The sequence below is a fragment of the Salvelinus fontinalis genome, chromosome 31, assembly GCF_029448725.1.
Source record: "Salvelinus fontinalis isolate EN_2023a chromosome 31, ASM2944872v1, whole genome shotgun sequence".
In the NCBI taxonomy this organism is placed as follows: Eukaryota; Metazoa; Chordata; class Actinopteri; order Salmoniformes; family Salmonidae; genus Salvelinus; species Salvelinus fontinalis.
The window spans coordinates 13,307,664-13,324,981 of NC_074695.1; the positions used below are offsets into that span (position 1 = coordinate 13,307,664).

Consider the following 17,318-nt stretch of genomic DNA (forward strand, 5'->3'; position numbering starts at 1 on the left):
TGCATAGAAGTATTGATCTGTCTAATTAAATACGTGTGTGTCTCGATTACTCTGCAGTTGTGCAGCAATGGGACGCATGAAGACTGAAGATGGAAATTCTAGACAAGATGTTATTTGTAACAAAGTGCCATCAAGGAGTCATACCACTCTAATAGCTTCAATAATATTGTTATTATTAGGCCTAGAGTAGCTGCACTGTTTTGTTTTCATTTAAAAAATATATTTTTTAATCTAAATCCTAATCATTTGAAGTTAATAAGTCCTCATACAACATTGTTATGCAAGCAAAAGTCTTTATTGAAAAATAATTTCTAGTGAGTGAAAAATTCTGTTAATTTTATGGCTAAATAATCCAATGTTGTTCTTGTCATTTAGTCTGTTTTAGTAGCTATAGCAATCCTAACTTTTGTAATACATCATAGGTTCCTTTTCAAGAAACGGGACCTGTATAAGTGACCAGTAATTCCCCGTACGTTATCTATTTGGATTCAATATTTCAGACTATCATAGTAATAACTGAGTAATGCAGGTTACTTTATACTAGGGATTAGAGGTCGACCGATTATGATTTTTCAATGCCGATACAGATTATTGGAGGACCAAAAAAAGCCGATACCGATTAATCGGCCGATTTGTTTAAAACAAATGGTATTATAATTTTTGGGGGTTTTGTATTTATGACAATTACAACAATACTGAATGAACACTTATTTTAACTTAATATAATACATCAATCAAATCAACCTCAAATAAATAATGAAAGATGTTCAATTTGGTTTAAATAATGCAAAAACAAAGTGTTGGAGAAGAAAGTAAAAGTGCAATATGTGCCATGTAAAAAAGCTAATGTTTAAGTTCCTTGCTCAGAACATATGAAAGCTGGTGGTTCCCTTTAACATGAATCTTCAATATTCCCAGGTAAGTAGTTTTAGGTTGTAGTTATTATAGGAATAATAGGACTATTTCTCTCTAAACCATTTGTATTTCATATACCTTTGACTATTGGATGTTCTTATAGGCACTATAGTATTGCCAGTGTAACAGTATAGCTTCCGTCCCTCTCCTCGCCCCTACCTGGGCTCGAACCAGGAACACATCGAAAACAGCCACCTTCGAAGCATCGTTACCCATCAAGGGGAACAACCACTCAAAGTCTCAAAATGAGTGACGTTTGAAACGCTATTAGCGCACACCCCGCTAACTAGCTAGCCATTTCACAAAGGTTACACCAGCCTAATCTCGGGAGTTGATAGGCTTGAAAGTCATAAACAGAGCTGTGCTTGAAGCATTGTGAAGAGCTGCTGGCAAACGCACGAAAGTGCCATTTGAATGAATGCTTACGAGCCTGCTGCTGCCTACCACCACTCAGTCAGACTACTCTATCAAATCATAGACTTAATTATAACATAACACACTATCATTTCGAAAACCAAACATTTATTATTTCAGTGAAATACGGAACCGTTTCGTATTTTATGTAACGGGTGGCATCCATAAGTCTAAATATTCCTGTTAAATTGCACAACCTTCAATGTTATGTCATAATTACGTAAAATTCTGGCAAATTAGTTCGCAATGAGCCAGGTGGCCCAAACTGCTGCATATCCTGACTCTGTTGCACAGAACGCAAGAGAAGTGACACAATTTCCCTAGTTAAAATAAATTCATGTTAGCAGGCAATATTAACTAAATATGCAGGCTTAAAAATAGATACTTATATTGATTTTAAGAAAGGCGCTTTTTTTGCGAATGCGCTTGTTAAATCACCCATTTGGCGAAGTAGGCTATGATTCAATGATAAATTAACAGGCACCGCATCGATTATATGCAACGCAGGACAAGCTAGATAAACTAGTAATATAATCCATGTGTAGTTAACTAGTGATTATGTTAAGATTGATTGTTTTTAATAAGATAAGTTTAATGCTAGCTAGCACCTTACCTCCTTGCTGCACTCGCATAACAGGTAGTCAGCCTGCCACGCAGTCTCCTCGTGGAGTGCAATGTAATCGGCCATGATCGATGTCCAAAAATGCCAATCATCGATTGTTATGAAAACTTGAAATCGGCCATTCTGATTAATCGGTCGACCTCTACTAGGGATGGCACTATAACAGTATTGTGATGCTCGTTAGTATCGTGACAAGGAAACAAAACACGAAGCAGATTTAACATAGTTAGGAAAACATCCCTAATGTTGTTAACAAACATCATTATGTTGTCATGCAGTCACATGTATATATTTTCCAAGCTTTAGCAGACAATACTTTACATACAGAAGGTTTTTAAAAGGACCAAAGAGTTCTGCTTTGTGTTTTAATTTTGGTCATGGAAAGAATATTTAAATACTGGTATCGTGCCGGCCCTACTTTATAATATTACTAACTAAATGACTTGTTTGCTTCTTGTTTTCCAGAGTGGAAACAGCAGATAATGTTGCTGGTAATGTTGTAACTGGTGTAAGACTAAACTAGGATGAAATGCAATGAATGCATGCAAGATACCCAGATGGCTCTAAAACTGGAGCATGCAGATACAGTATCTGCAGGAGATGACATGAATCGAGTAGTTATGAAGAGGACTGGCCACCCCTCAGAGCCTGGTTCATCTAGGTTTCTTCCTAGGTCCCTGCCTTTCTAGGGAGTTATTCCTAGCCACCGTGCTTCTACATTTGCATTGTTTGGTGTTTAAGGCTGGGTTTCTGTATACCACTTTGACATCTGCTGATGTAAACCGGCTTTATAAATACATTTGACTTATCAGGAGTGGACAGTTGAATACAGTGACTGAAATTGGTCATCCATAGCCACCTTTTCTTAAATCCTACCACTTCTTATATCTGCCAGGACATTAACACCTTTTACTTAAACTTTTATATTAACAGTACCTGTGCATTTAACTAAACTTTTCTAAATTCACTCTTTGAAACACCCAAACTGTTTTGATGACTGTTTGACTAACAATTAAATTATTGATTCTCATAAATGAATTTACACTGTCAATCCATGAGATGGCGCACAAGTGTAACAGTTACAGCAACGCTCAAGAACTTCTTTGTTCTAGTTCTCAGTCACAGAACCCTGGAGACAAAATAGAATGGGCTAATCAGAACCTGATAGCCCAGTGATCAGAAGAGGTGCAGGTTGGTATCGGTTTGGTTGTAACATTCAGATTAACGATTACAAACACACATCTATTTAAAACCCCACATTTTATATTATCTTCAAAAATAAAAGGTTATTACAAATGTCACAATGGATTAAATTAGTTAATTTCCTGAATTTGTAGCAGTAATTTCATAAGGCCTATCATGGCACTTAAAATGTAAATGAATGCCATATTTTACTTAGGTAAATGTCCTAAATCAACGGGCATTGGTGTTAAGTACTTAAGTAAAAATACTATCTTACAGAGTAGCTATAACTAACTAGCCAGCTGGCTTTGTAGCCATGGATTGTGCACCTTCCATTGTTTAGCCAAGCAGCTATCTGGTTGATATTTTCCTTGTTAACAGAGCAGATGAAAGCAACATTAACCTCCACAAATGCTGTTTAAATCGATATCCATACTGAATGAAGCAGCTAAGGGACCTTATGAGCATCCTTAACTTTTTCACTTAATTTAAAATATTTTGTGCAACTGACTTAAAGTTAAGGAAACTTTAAGGCAAAAAGGGGGAAATTAACTTAAGGTGTTTTATGCAACTGGGCCATGTACTTTATTTATATTTCTGCCAAATTTTACTTCACTACATTCCTAAAGAAAATAATGTACTTTTTACTTTTACTTGAGTCATTTTCTATGAAGGTAATGTTACTTTTACCCAACACCGTCAACAGCCCCCTAAAGTCGGTAACAATAGCAATCAATCCCAAACGTGCCATGGAAATGTGTATCTTCAAGTGAGGCGTGTTGATACAGGTTTGTTTAGTTGTCTGGTAGTTCCCATCCTGGATTACAATGCCTTCTAGATACGGATCCCTGGTGGACCTGGGCTCGGAGTACGTGACAATTAAAGCGCACTACAGCGAGTAGTATTTAACAAATCAGTTATGTCCTTGAGGCGTCACTCAAGGGTTACTTTGTATCAGTTTTTAAACCGGATTGCATTTGCAACATAATGCTCATAACAAATATGCAGGTTGGCTTTCTTCTAGATGAAAAAGTATGAGAATCTGCGTATTGTGTTGATGTATCGACGACTGTAACCCACCTGTGGAATGGTTAGAGTTCAAATTCATTTACATTTAAGTCATTTAGCAGACGCTCTTATCCAGAGCGACTTACAAGTACATACATTCATACTTTTTTGTACTGGCCCCCCGTGGGAATCGAACCCACAACCCTGGCGTTGCAAGCGCCATGCTCTACCAACTGAGCTACACGGGACAATTCCCCATTGACAACCGTTTAAGTACTACAGTATGGCCAGCAGAACACTCTCTAGTTTAGCCTATACTCGTTTCAAAACCTTTTACAGTGACATAAGTGTCACTGTCAAAGACGGAAAAACATTGTGAATTAAATAAATCCAAGGTGCGAAATAGTCATAGCCTAGGAAATTAGGTAGTTCAGAGGCAAGGTGAGGATGGGCAAAATTATAACTAACTACAATTTATAAAGGCTGAAGCAAAGGTAGCCAGCAGATCTGACCCTCTTGTTTACAGCTACATTAAGTTAGTGCCATCATTCCTGTGTTGATTAAGACACCATGGAACCAGTAAGAGATATGGCTCGGAAAACCTACCTCAATCCACGGATGGGAAATTAGTTGTACTCGGAATTGTATCATTACCCCAACTGATACACCGAGAAGATTGAACGACTACAGTATAATTGTCCTATTAGAGTGATCCTTGCTATATGAGCAACATTACAATTCGCACCAAATGGCTTAAACCTATTGGCGCGATGCGTAGAGTGTTTGCCTTTAACGCCAGCGACCTGGGTTCGGAACGTGTGCGAGGATTGAGTAGTCAAACCACCGGGACGTGCAGGCCCGGCAGCAGGATTAACTCGGCAAGGGAGCATCAGAAATGACTATGGGGGCACAACTATTTTCGCTTGCTAATAACAGGATGGATAATAATCGATAGTACACAATGTATTTGCACCCAGGCAGGCCGTCTTGTCGCAAGAATACAGGCTACTGCACCGCTTTACAAACGTGGACATTTCATAACCGTCTGAAAAAGTGCAAATTATGACAACGCTACACAGCTACATGCACAATACCCATCAATGCAATGCAAGACAGTTGTTATTACCGTAATAACACTTCCCATGCCAACACAATGCATTTCCAATCGCAGAAAGCAAACGATAATGTACAATGCACTCACTACCACGAGTTCTGTAAAACGCAGCTTGGACACAGCTACCAAGCTGGCTTCTGTCGTGGAAATATTTGGACAATCATATATCACAAATACCGGAGCATGCGAGTTCAAATATACTTTTTATTACTTCATAATAATAGCCGAGCTGGAATCATGAAAACTTCTTTCCAGCCTTGGGGCACATGTTTTATACATGTGTCCTCCTTACGTCACTCATAGTAACTCCTTAAAATGGCTCATCACCTCTGGCATTAAGCCACCATTATCATATTGCCTTCATATTAGGACATTTGACCTGTAGAGTCACAGAAATAGTTTACTGTATGTGGACCATAGCAACAGACCTTGGCGCCCTACAGGATTAACCAATACATGACATCCTGCTGACTCCACTGAAAGGGGAACCAACCCCTCCCTGTTCTGAACCCCCCCCAAAAGGTGTAACCGTAGTTGGCCATAACAGTTACAAGAATAACCACGTGCATGTCTAATGGTGTCCAATGACCTAGAGCAGAGTGTACTAGTTTTGCTGGCTCCTTCTGAAGTAATTAATTGCCACATATGTACTGAAAAATTCACAAGAGTGCCGTACTATGCTGCGCACGATAGATACATTAGTATTACATAGCAACGAGTTGTTTATGTCAACCCTATAGTTACATCGTTACTCAACCATTGGTCAAGGTCTGCCCACCCTCAATGTAATGCAAACATTTCCAATCCAAAATCACATCACAGAAATCAAGCAGTAAATTTGGCAGCAACGCCAATAAAGAAAATCACGTCTACGTCTATTTCTGACATTTGCCACTGTAAGAAATTGTATTAGATATTGGTAACTTGTTTTAACAACTTCTCAACATTACCTATAAGTTGACACAACATACACACCCCCTCTTTCTCTTGGACATATGCTGGACACATAGGACATATACACGGCACCCACAATTCCCCTCCCCCATGACAATCACACAGACACACCCAACCCATGGTTGGACCTCAGGACAAAGAACTCTCAGGAACCAATGGAACGTGGACACCAGGCCTGATCAGGACTACCCAAGACCCAGATCGACCAATCGGAAGGCCGGACTCGCAGATCTACCTACTTTGCTTGTTGTCTATATAGTACTGAACAATTCTGGAAACTCCCTCTTTCCCGGACGATTCACTAGGAGTCAGACTGAAAGAGCCTTGCTGCAAGATTTTACTAAGATATCTTTACATGTAATTAAAACTGCCTTATTATAAAATATCCACCTCGTCCTATTGTCTCCTCTTGTTCTCCTGTCAACAGTAAACGTTTTACTAACAAACTTGGTAGCAGAGGATGGTTAAAACATATTTGTATACGGCCCAATAGAAAATCCATCGGACAGGAGACGAGAGGGAGAAATTTATCCAGAGGAGAGGTGACCTTTTCGAGGGAGAATCGCGATTCAACACACACAGGAAACTGATCAAAGAGCTCGAAACTAAAGAGGTGAGCAGATGCCCGTTTGACCAAAATCTGTATATTGTATTATAGCCAATATCTAAATTCAATGATCAGGAGTACTGTGGTGAGTGAATTGTTGCTAAATTTATGTGGAATTGTTTAGAATTTAAGGCATTGTGTACAGATATCTAAGTATTAATAGGTCAAAGACTTATTCACATAGTCTGGCACTACGCGGTATGCTGATCGAGTAGGTGTACAGTGAAGAATAAGCTTTATAACGATTCACATAGTCGGGCCATATTTGACAGTCGATCAGGTAGGGGTTACCGTGAAGAATCCATAATTAAAAGATGGGATCCAAATAGCCGGGCAGTAGTTAGATTTGGCAAATCAGCTAGGTGTTACCGTGAAGACCCATAAAAAAAAAAAATTAAAAAAAAAATATATATATATAACGATTCACACAGTCGGGCCATATTTGACAGTCGATCAGATAGGGGTACCGTGAAGAATCCATACGTTTTCAAATAGTCGTGCAGTAGCTATACTTAGCTAGGTGTTACGTGAGAAATCTAATGTGAATTCAAATAGTCGTGCAGTAGCTATACTTAGCTAGGTGTTACGTGAGAATTCTAATGTAATATTGCATGTGTAAGTTGTGTTGTAATTATATGTGTAAGTTGTGTTGTCGCAATGTGGGGGATTGAACGTTCCACGAGACCAATTGCTACTAACTAGCCATATGCTAGTTGAGGCTGTGATAAAGTGACCGCCGTGTCGATGTGTATATATTGCTGTGAAGCAACTATTTTCTGCTGATGAGTTGACCGGATTTTTCCCTCTCCTGCTGTTGATAAATCCCTAAGGGTGAGAATCAATTTGAAAATTATTATAGAAGCGCGTGAATTACTAGTATACTGTCCCCAAAGGAAATTTCTGAAATGTTTTGGCAAAGTATTTAATTAATCGGAAAAAGTTCAAATTAAATCGGAAAAGTTAATAGAAATAATATCTTTCGAATTATATATCATATAATTGCCATTCCAATTATATCAGGAGCGCCTGAATTACTAGTATATTGTCCCCAAAGGAAACTTCTGAAATATTTTGCCAAAGTATTTAATTAATTAAATTAGCGAAAAGCAATAATGTTTTTTATTAAAAGTACCTAAAACTGTCATTCCAATTATAACAGGAGCGCGTGAATATATTCGTATATTGTTTCAAAGAGATATAGCTGATATATTGTTGGAAAACGAAAATAATTCATCGAATACACGCCAATAAAATCCTTTGTCCACGCGAGTCGGACACGGGACTGGGGGAAGAGAGGGGAAGAAAAATACATCGCTGGTTTCGATCAGTAACGGGCTAAAGTATACAAAGACAATAATAGACCCAGACATAGCTTAACGACAAAATGACCACGACTATCGTCCCCAAACACAAATTCAACGAATATTTAGATCAGAGAATGAAAGACAGAGCAGGCGGGAAATTACACTACAAACCCGTTAAAAAGATTTGGGAGGAAGTGAGGCTGAAATGGACTCAAACAGGTTTTCTTAGTGGAGTCGCCCCATCAAAAGGGCAACTCCTCATTATGGAGAAAGAATTGGAGGAAGCAGTGAAGCAAGGGATAGAATGTGAAGTTGATAAGAATAAGAGTCACTTATTTAAAAAAAGAAGGGACAAAGCAAAGGGAAAAGGCACAGGCTGAGATGAGAATAGGTTTATGGGCAATTGAGGAAATTAGGAAAGCTCTCCCTTACCGGAAACCTGATACGATGGGAGTGGTCACTGGAGCACCAACTGACACCAAAGAGGGCAGGCCCAATAATAATGATGGCCCACCTACCACCACAGCAACCCCATCGGCCCCCACCCATCTATACCCAGAACTGCCACAGGGAGAGAAAAAAGCACCACCTCCCTATTTTCAAAATCCATTCACTCAGCAATCACCTCCCCCCTTCCAGGGCATGTCTGACGAATATGCTCCATGGCCCTGAAGCTGCTCACCACTAACCTACACTCATCATTGACCTGGACTACTGAAGCATCAAAGGCTTTTGCACTCTTGAAAACAGATCTCTAAGTGGCAGTAGCCTTAACAGCACCTGACTAAAAAAAAAACAAGTTCCATCTGGATGTTTCTGAAAAGGAGGGATTTACATCATCCATCCTTTTCCAGAACCTAGAGGGGGAGAGAAGAGTGTTGAGGTATCACTCCTCCAAACTGGACTACATTGAAGAAGGACAAACCACATGTTCCAGGTATGTGGCTGCAGTGGCAAAAGCTATTGGAAAAACAGCCCACATGATAATGTGCCATCCATTGGAAATCCACACCCACCATGGGGTTGCAGCATATCTGATGAGCAAAGAATTCACGTTCAGCGCTGAAAGGAAAACGAAAATCCAGAATAAATGCACACAATCACACATCACATTTGTCAACACTGACAAAAACATGGCAGACGCACTCAATGCTGAAGGTCTACCCCACTCCTGTGCAGAAAGAGCTGCACAGGAACTGAAACGGAGACCTGACCTGGGGAATGAACCACTCACCAACACACACAGATATGGGGAAAGACAATGTGACTAATGGAAAAAGGTACCTGTTAGTTATGGTAGACAGGTTCTCTAAATGGGTTGAGGCAATACCAACAGCAGGGGAGGATGCAAAATAGGTCATTAAGTGGCTGCAAACCAAACTCATGTGTGTTGTTTAATGACAAACGCTCCATGTACCAATAGGGTCGGATGTGTAAATGTCAACTGATTAATGGATGTTGTTTAATGATGGGGTTAGTGTACAGGCCACAATCTCATAAGTCTCGTGGAACGTGCCAATCAAATGTATGTGCAGGTTTGAAGTTGATTTGGGTTGAAGTCCTGCCCCTGGCGTTGCTGGCCATGATAGCCTCTCCAGGTGCAGGCACCCATCTCTCTCCTCATGAGACAATGGCTGGAGGAGTCATGCTTGGTCCACCAAGGAAGGGAGGTCATATGCCCGCCCTTGATGTACAACAAATTGTAATGTTTGATAATTGACGGAACATTCTGCAGCTCTCTCCACACAGATTCATAAGGTCCAACGGGGAAGCAGAAGGGAGATCTGGCACACGGAAGTTAAAATTGGTGACTGGGTGGGGTTAATGTCCACAAGAGAAAGTGGCTAGAACCCAGGTGGAATGGACAGTACGAAGTGAGGGAGGTTACTTCACACTCAGTCCAGGTCAAAGGTAAATCAGGCGCACCTTGGCACCACCTCACACATTGCACTCCAGCCCCAATCCCTTCTAGAACACTGACAGAAGTCAGAGCTGATTTAAACAGCTTAAATTCGATTCCAAATGAAGACATTTCTGATTCAGGTGATGCGGAATCAAACTCCGCCTCCCCTGATAAAGGAACCTCGCCCAGTTAGAGGGATATTTCTCCCTCCCTGGGCAAGGCTAGGGATATCTGGCCCCTTATTTGTGATATTCCTACTGACATTTGGGGTGTCCCTGGGCACTTTCACATGGTTATTAGAATAACTATAACCGGATCCCCATGGATGTATGTCACGGACACTCTAGTCTAACTAGGTAATAATAGATTAAAAAATTAAAAAAATTAAAAATTTAGAAAACAATAGTTAAAATAAGAAACTAATATGGCTCAAATTGAGAAGGTTGAATAAGAGTGGGTGGAGAGCTATGCAGAGAATGGACAGAAGATGGCAGTATTGCAGCACCCAATGGTCTCCCAGCCGACTGGTTGAATGCTGGTGACATAATTTTGTTTTTTGGAGTAAACATTAAGGTTAAGGGTTTCCGTGTACCCAGAGATAAGATATCTTAAAAGAATACACTCATATGGGAATAGGAGTTTTACTTTCTGAGTTTTATTTAGGCAAGGGACTTTGAGAAGATAAAGGGTTCTTTTGGTATGTTTAGATATGGAACACGAATGTAGGTGTAACATTTTGACCTGTTTTCTGTTTCCATTGCATTTTCCGGCGACTTGATCACTCGCGGGGAAATGTGGTGAGAATAATGAGATTGTGTCATTTGGGATACTAGTTTTGAGGTAAATTGATTATAATAGAGTTTATAACTCTTGACCATAAGGTAAGCATTTGTATTGGCCATAAGAAGATAGAGATAGGTTAATTAAGGTTATGTTAGGACTTTAAAGGTTGACACTATAAGACCTGTGGTTATTTTTAAATCCATGCAGATAAAGTCAAAACAGTGAGACACTTAGTTAATATTGTGAAGGAGCACACAGTTGTTATTGACTATTATTACAAAAAGGCAGACAGATGGGTCTACCCCGCACTGTTCAGACCTTGAAGGTTTGAGAGCAGAGTGGGGAGGGTGGACCAGGAAATGAGCAAGGTAGGCTGTGAAATAAGATAGGAGAAAGGGGTTAACATATATAAGCAGCACAGATACATTTCAAAGTAGATAAGCCACTTGACAGAGAATTGGAAAAGAATAGATATGAATGTACGCCCAAGGGAGAATTGGATATGCGGGGAATAAAAGGGACGTTCCTAGAATATGATGTACTAAGTTATTATTTAGAGTAGGTAAGGTTGATACCTGGCCAGAGCCAGGTATCAAACGAAGGAGGGTACATTGTGGACTAGGAAAGGATGGGGCCTATTGGATAATAAACTTATTTAAAATTAAACATTTATAGCTAAAAAATTAGGCATAGAAGTTAAATATATAATCAGAAAGAACAAATGAGGAACTGTTTGCTAACCAGACCTGTATGTCCAAGAGTTTATACATTGCAGGTGAATTAAGGGAGAAGGTGAATCACTCGACCTGGGGGCATATCGCACTTGGAGGGTGAGACACACTGACACTGCCGAATGATCACAGAGTTAAGGAGAAGAACTGTTGCTAATAAAGCTCAGGGGTCAACTCCTTAATGAAGAATTCCCTGACCCCGACCTTTCCTCACTGTGTTCGTTCATAGAAGTGAAAGTGTTGCTTGATCTCTGGCTGATGATGTGTTCTCTGGGAGAGGGTGGGGTTTTACAGGACTGCTTGTAGTCCTGAGCTGTCTGATCAGGATACGATGGGGATGATACCATCGCAGTGCTGCCGGAACCACCACCAGTTCCAACGGACCAGGGTTCAGCCGGCCTCCTCCACCACTTCAAGACCAAGTCCCACGCCATCACCTAAGCTCTCCAATCTGGTACAGATAATAAATATAAAAGACATCTCAGATAGTGAACATTTGGGGACTGAAACTGAGTATGAGGAAAGGGAGAATATGTGGTTGACCTACAAAACACTTAATAGAAAGGACTGTGTCGTATGTGGACATGCCAGACCTATTCTGGCTGCTCACCCATTTGTCCTAAGTAATGGGGAAGGTTGGATGTGCATATTGGAAAAGTTCGAGCCAAATTCAACCCTGTGTAAAACTCTGAGTCTTGTGTTCCCAGTGGTCCCTCCCCAGAAGGTACCGTGGGGAGTTAAGGCATATGGGGGATATAACAGCTGTATCCCTGGCACAGGTAGCGGTATGGACTATGGAGGGCTCCCTGCTACTACCTGCATCACTAATACCACTAGGAACTGGAGGTGTTGCTGATGTATGGTGGATGTGTGGACCTGCCAGGCGGTTAACCCCATTTTTGAAAGGAAATTGTCGTTGCTCATGTGTTTTGGCCAGTCTGATACCACCGTTGCCTATTATTATAGCTAATCAACTTCTGGGAGCTACACAGGACACAGAGGCTTGGGACCAACCCAGGAGACGGCAGAAACGTGACGCTCCTTGGTCCGAGGGTACAGATAACATGCACACCAACCTGTTGGGGGTCCCAATAGGGGTCCCCCACGAATTCCAGACATTAACCAGGAATGATGGCCTGTGGCATCTGATGCCCATCATTGGCCCAGCTATTGTTGATGTTAAAACAAAAGGTCTGGATCAATTATAAACACACCCACACAGGACTTACAGGGATGGCTGAACAATTGGATGCTGCCTCACAAACCAGTAGACACAATAGACTAACACTGGACATAAGTCTGGCCAACAAGGGAGGTGTAACAGTGTTGCACGTTTGTTCCTAACAATACTAGTCCGGATGGGAGCATTTCAAAAGCTCTGAGTGGGTTGGCAAGGTTAACAGTGGAGATGAAGGGTCTTGCAGGTGTGGAGGAGAGTGGACTGTTCCCCTGGCTGGGTGGTTGTTTTGGTAAGTACACTGCAATGATGATTACTGGATTTCTGACACTAGTTGTGGTTTTTCATTTCTGTGTTGCCTGTATCATACCTTGTTTGAAGAAGTTTGTTACAGATGTGTAAGGAGCCTCTAGTATGATGCCGTTGCTTGATGCTCCAGTTGGAGAGGCTGATACGAAAACGAGCTTCCGCAGGAGAGTGGGCTGACAGAGGAGGACCCTTGGTTTGCTGTAGTTGATGTTGAATGAATAAAAAGTGATGTTTGTCCTCCCTGTTGTGAAGGTTTGAAGTTCCCGGGTGGCGACGAGCCCACCTGGTACAGGTTGCATAGAGGGATGGACCTGAGGGTTTAACATATTCTCGTTTTTTGGTTTACTAATGTGTGGTTGGCCACTCCAGGGGTAGTTATTGGAGTGGTCTCCTTTTTGGTCCTTGCTCATTTACGACTCAACTTACATTGATGCTATTGGTCTCCCTAGGGGGTGCCAGATGAATATAAACTGGCGGACCAAGTGACAGCTGGGTTTGAATCATCATTTTGTTGGTGGTGTACAGTTAATAAAAATGTGGACAGAATTAACTACATTCATTTTAATGTCCAGAAACTGGGCAATTGGACTCAACAAGGCTTCGAGGCGGTCCATGGACAATTGGCAGCTACGTCCTTGATGGCATTTCAAAATAGAATCGCGGTTGATATGTTATTGGCTGAACGGGGGGGGGGGGTCTGTGCAATGTTTGGTGCACAGTGTTGTACCTTCATTCCCAATAACACAGCTACGGATAGGAGTCTGACTGTAGCATTGGAGGGACTTCGTACCCTTAATGGTAAGATGAAACAGCATTCTGGAGTGGACACTACTATGTGGGACTCATGGATGGATGCCTTTGGTAAATATAAGACGCTGGTTTCCTTTATCCTAGTATCAATTTCTGTTTTTGCGGCCATTCTTGTAATAACTGCAGCCATAGACCCTAATCAGGAAAGGGCCCAAATGTTCCCATTGCTTGAGGATGGGGAAGCTGGACCTGTCTATCTATTTGAGGACTAAGATACTATTATGTCACGTCTCTCGTGAGACGTGAAGAGAGGGAATCAAAAATTTGTCTTCTGACAAATTTTATCCCTTAGCTTTGTCTTTTTATACTTTTATGTCACGTCTCTTGTGAGACGTGAAGAGAGGGAATCAAAAATTTGTCTTCTGACAAATTTTATCCCTTAGCTTTGTCTTTTTATACTTTTATGTCACGTCTCTTGTGAGACGTGAAGAGAGGGAATCAAAAATTTGTCTTCTGACAAATTTTATCCCTTAGCTTTGTCTTTTTATACTTTTATGTCACGTCTCTTGTGAGACGTGAAGAGAGGGAATCAAAAATTTGTCTTCTGACAAATTTTATCCCTTAGCTTTGTCTTTCCATACTTTTATGTCACGTCTCTTGTGAGACGTGAAGAGAGGGAATTAAAAATTTGTCTTCTGACAAATTTTATCCTTTAGTTTTGTCTTTTATATACTTTTATGTCACGTCTCTTGTGAGACGTGAAGAGGGGGATTTGTAAGAAATTGTATTAGATATTGGTAACTTGTTTTAACAACTTCTCAACATTACCTATAAGTTGACACAACATACACACCCCCTCTTTCTCTTGGACATATGCTGGACACATAGGACATATACACGGCACCCACAATTCCCCTCCCCCATGACAATCACACAGACACACCCAACCCATGGTTGGACCTCAGGACAAAGAACTCTCAGGAACCAATGGAACGTGGACACCAGGCCTGATCAGGACTACCCAAGACCCAGATCGACCAATCGGAAGGCCGGACTCGCAGATCTACCTACTTTGCTTGTTGTCTATATAGTACTGAACAATTCTGGAAACTCCCTCTTTCCCGGACGATTCACTAGGAGTCAGACTGAAAGAGCCTTGCTGCAAGATTTTACTAAGATATCTTTACATGTAATTAAAACTGCCTTATTATAAAATATCCACCTCGTCCTATTGTCTCCTCTTGTTCTCCTGTCAACAGTAAACGTTTTACTAACACCACGCATTTCCAAAAGCAGGCAAATAAAATAATACAAGCCCAACCAGGCTGCCTGTTCTTACCCAGATGCAAAAGAGTTGCAGCCGCCTTGCTGTGTTGAACCTCCTCAGCAGTCTCGTTCCACTCCCCACGGAATTTGCTTGTAAAATCTCTCTCAAATACTAGTTGAACCAGCTGCGATTTCCTCCTGTGCAACATGCTCCGTCTGTGCTAACTTAAAATGTTTTTCAATGTTGAAAAATAGTTATCGCAGGTGGCCGTGGACGCTCCAAATGTTAATCCCCGTCGCAATGCCATCACAGTCAGCATTGCTGTGAGGGCCGGAGAGTCTATCCAAATGATCTGCGTAGTCCATTTCTCTTCACCGGATCCGGCAATTTCAGTCTGTAGAAACTGGCGCGCGACATTCGTGGTTTCACTTTTTCCACATCCATAAATGTTTAATTCTCTGGGTGCAAGGCACACAGGGCTTGGCCTCGGTCTCTGTGGCGGCCTTGGCCCCTGTGGCGGCCTTGGCCTCTGTGGCGGGCTTCCCCCCCCGCCGCTTTGGTCCGACGCTGCGGTTGTGCCCTGGCAAAGCCACTTTCTAATGTCCATCATGCTATCAGCTACCTACCTAACTGTTAACATGAGCTACATTCCATCAAGCTGAGCGGTGAAACTTCTTTTCTCGTAGTAAGTCACTTTGAATGTAAACCTGAAGTGTCAAATTGACTCCGCCCTTAACAGTTTCTTTCAACTGGTAAAATGTTTAAAAATAGCCTACATCTGGTGAGATTATTTTGGGGAATTCTGCAGTTTCATTTACGATTTTAATTGGCTATATGAACAAGTGAGAAACATCCAGCACTAAACTAAATATAATTGTATTTGCTTACGAGCCCTTCCCAACAATGCAGAGTTTAAAAATAATAAAAAGTGAAAAGATTAATAAAATACAAGAATGGAGCTATATACAGGGAGTACAGTACCAGATCAAACAAGAGGAAGAAAATACAAGAACTGTCATAGAGATCCCCACCTGTCATAGTGTATGTTATCGAGTTCTAAATTAGTTTTCGTCTCAATGTTCATTCTTGTACTTTTCCAGAGACATGCCTGTAAGAAATTGAAATAGAGACTGGAAACTAGCAATAACTACACTTCAACATAAGCCATATATTATACAAAAACACACATACTCCTCATTTCTCTTGGACATATGCTGGACTTAAGACACCAACTATAGACACACATAATTCCCCTCCCCCATAATAACCACAGACACACCCAACCCATGGTTGGACCTCAGGACAAAGAACTCTCAGGAACCAATGGAACGTGGACACCAGGCCTGATCAGGACTACCCAAGACCCAGATCGACCAACCGGAAGGCCGGACTCGCAGATCTACCTACTTTGCTTGTTGTCTATATAGTACTGAACATTTCTGGAAACTGCCTCTTTTTCCGGACGATTCACTAGGAGTCAGACTGAAAGAGCCTTGCTGCAAGATTTTACTAAGATATCTTTACATGTAATTAAACGGCCTTATTATAAAATTATCCACCTCGTCCTATTGTCTCCTCTTGTTCTCCTGTCAACAGTAAACGTTTTACTAACATGCCTCTTTAGGGCTTTGTGTCAATGAATGACCCCACCAGCCTCCACTTTATCCAGTATTTTCTATCATAGTCAATGTGGTAAGGAGATGGCTGACAGGAATTTATATTCCCTCAAGGGTTGCACTTTATGTTTAATTTAGTTGAGGTTTCCTTTTACTAGGTATCAGACAGAGAAAACATCAATGCTGTTTGTGGGAAAAAGAACAGGTAAAGTAGCCTATTATCAGGACATTATCAGGGTTTTGTATGTACAGAAAGGTATGAGTTTTGTAAACTTGACATCTTATTATGCTTAACAGATCCAAGCCTCCAGGACATTCATCAGAACAATCCAGTCTAGACTAGGCAGTAGGCCTCATTTACCACTCCATGGTAAATGTGATCTAGACTCCATTTTTAAATATTGGAGGCTGGCACATTTGTTTTGTGGTGTACAGATGAAAAAGACCATGCCCTTGATAGATGGCCTGAAACCCTAAAATGTAACCAAATATATATATATATATAGATATGCACAGTACCAGGCAAACGTTTGGACACACCTACTCATTCCAGGGTTTGACTTTATTTTTACTATTTTCTACATTGTAGAATAGTGAAGACATCAAAACTATGAAATATCACATATGGAATCATGTAGTAACCAAAAAAGTGTTAAGCAAAT

At 40.9% G+C, this 17,318-nt stretch overlaps 1 protein-coding gene across 1 annotated transcript in view; it reads left to right on the forward strand.

The window, feature by feature from the left end:
• The window catches only part of LOC129829575 (tumor necrosis factor receptor superfamily member 14-like), a gene marked incomplete at its 5' end in the record, with an annotated part of 47,615 nt that extends 34,352 nt beyond the window's left edge, over nt 1-13,263 (forward strand). Inside the window, one exon of the mRNA XM_055891357.1 lies at nt 58-13,263. Coding sequence (XP_055747332.1) covers nt 58-190 — 133 coding nt within the window. The remainder of the gene's footprint in view (nt 1-57) is intronic.
• Nucleotides 13,264-17,318: the final 4,055 nt, after the last annotated feature.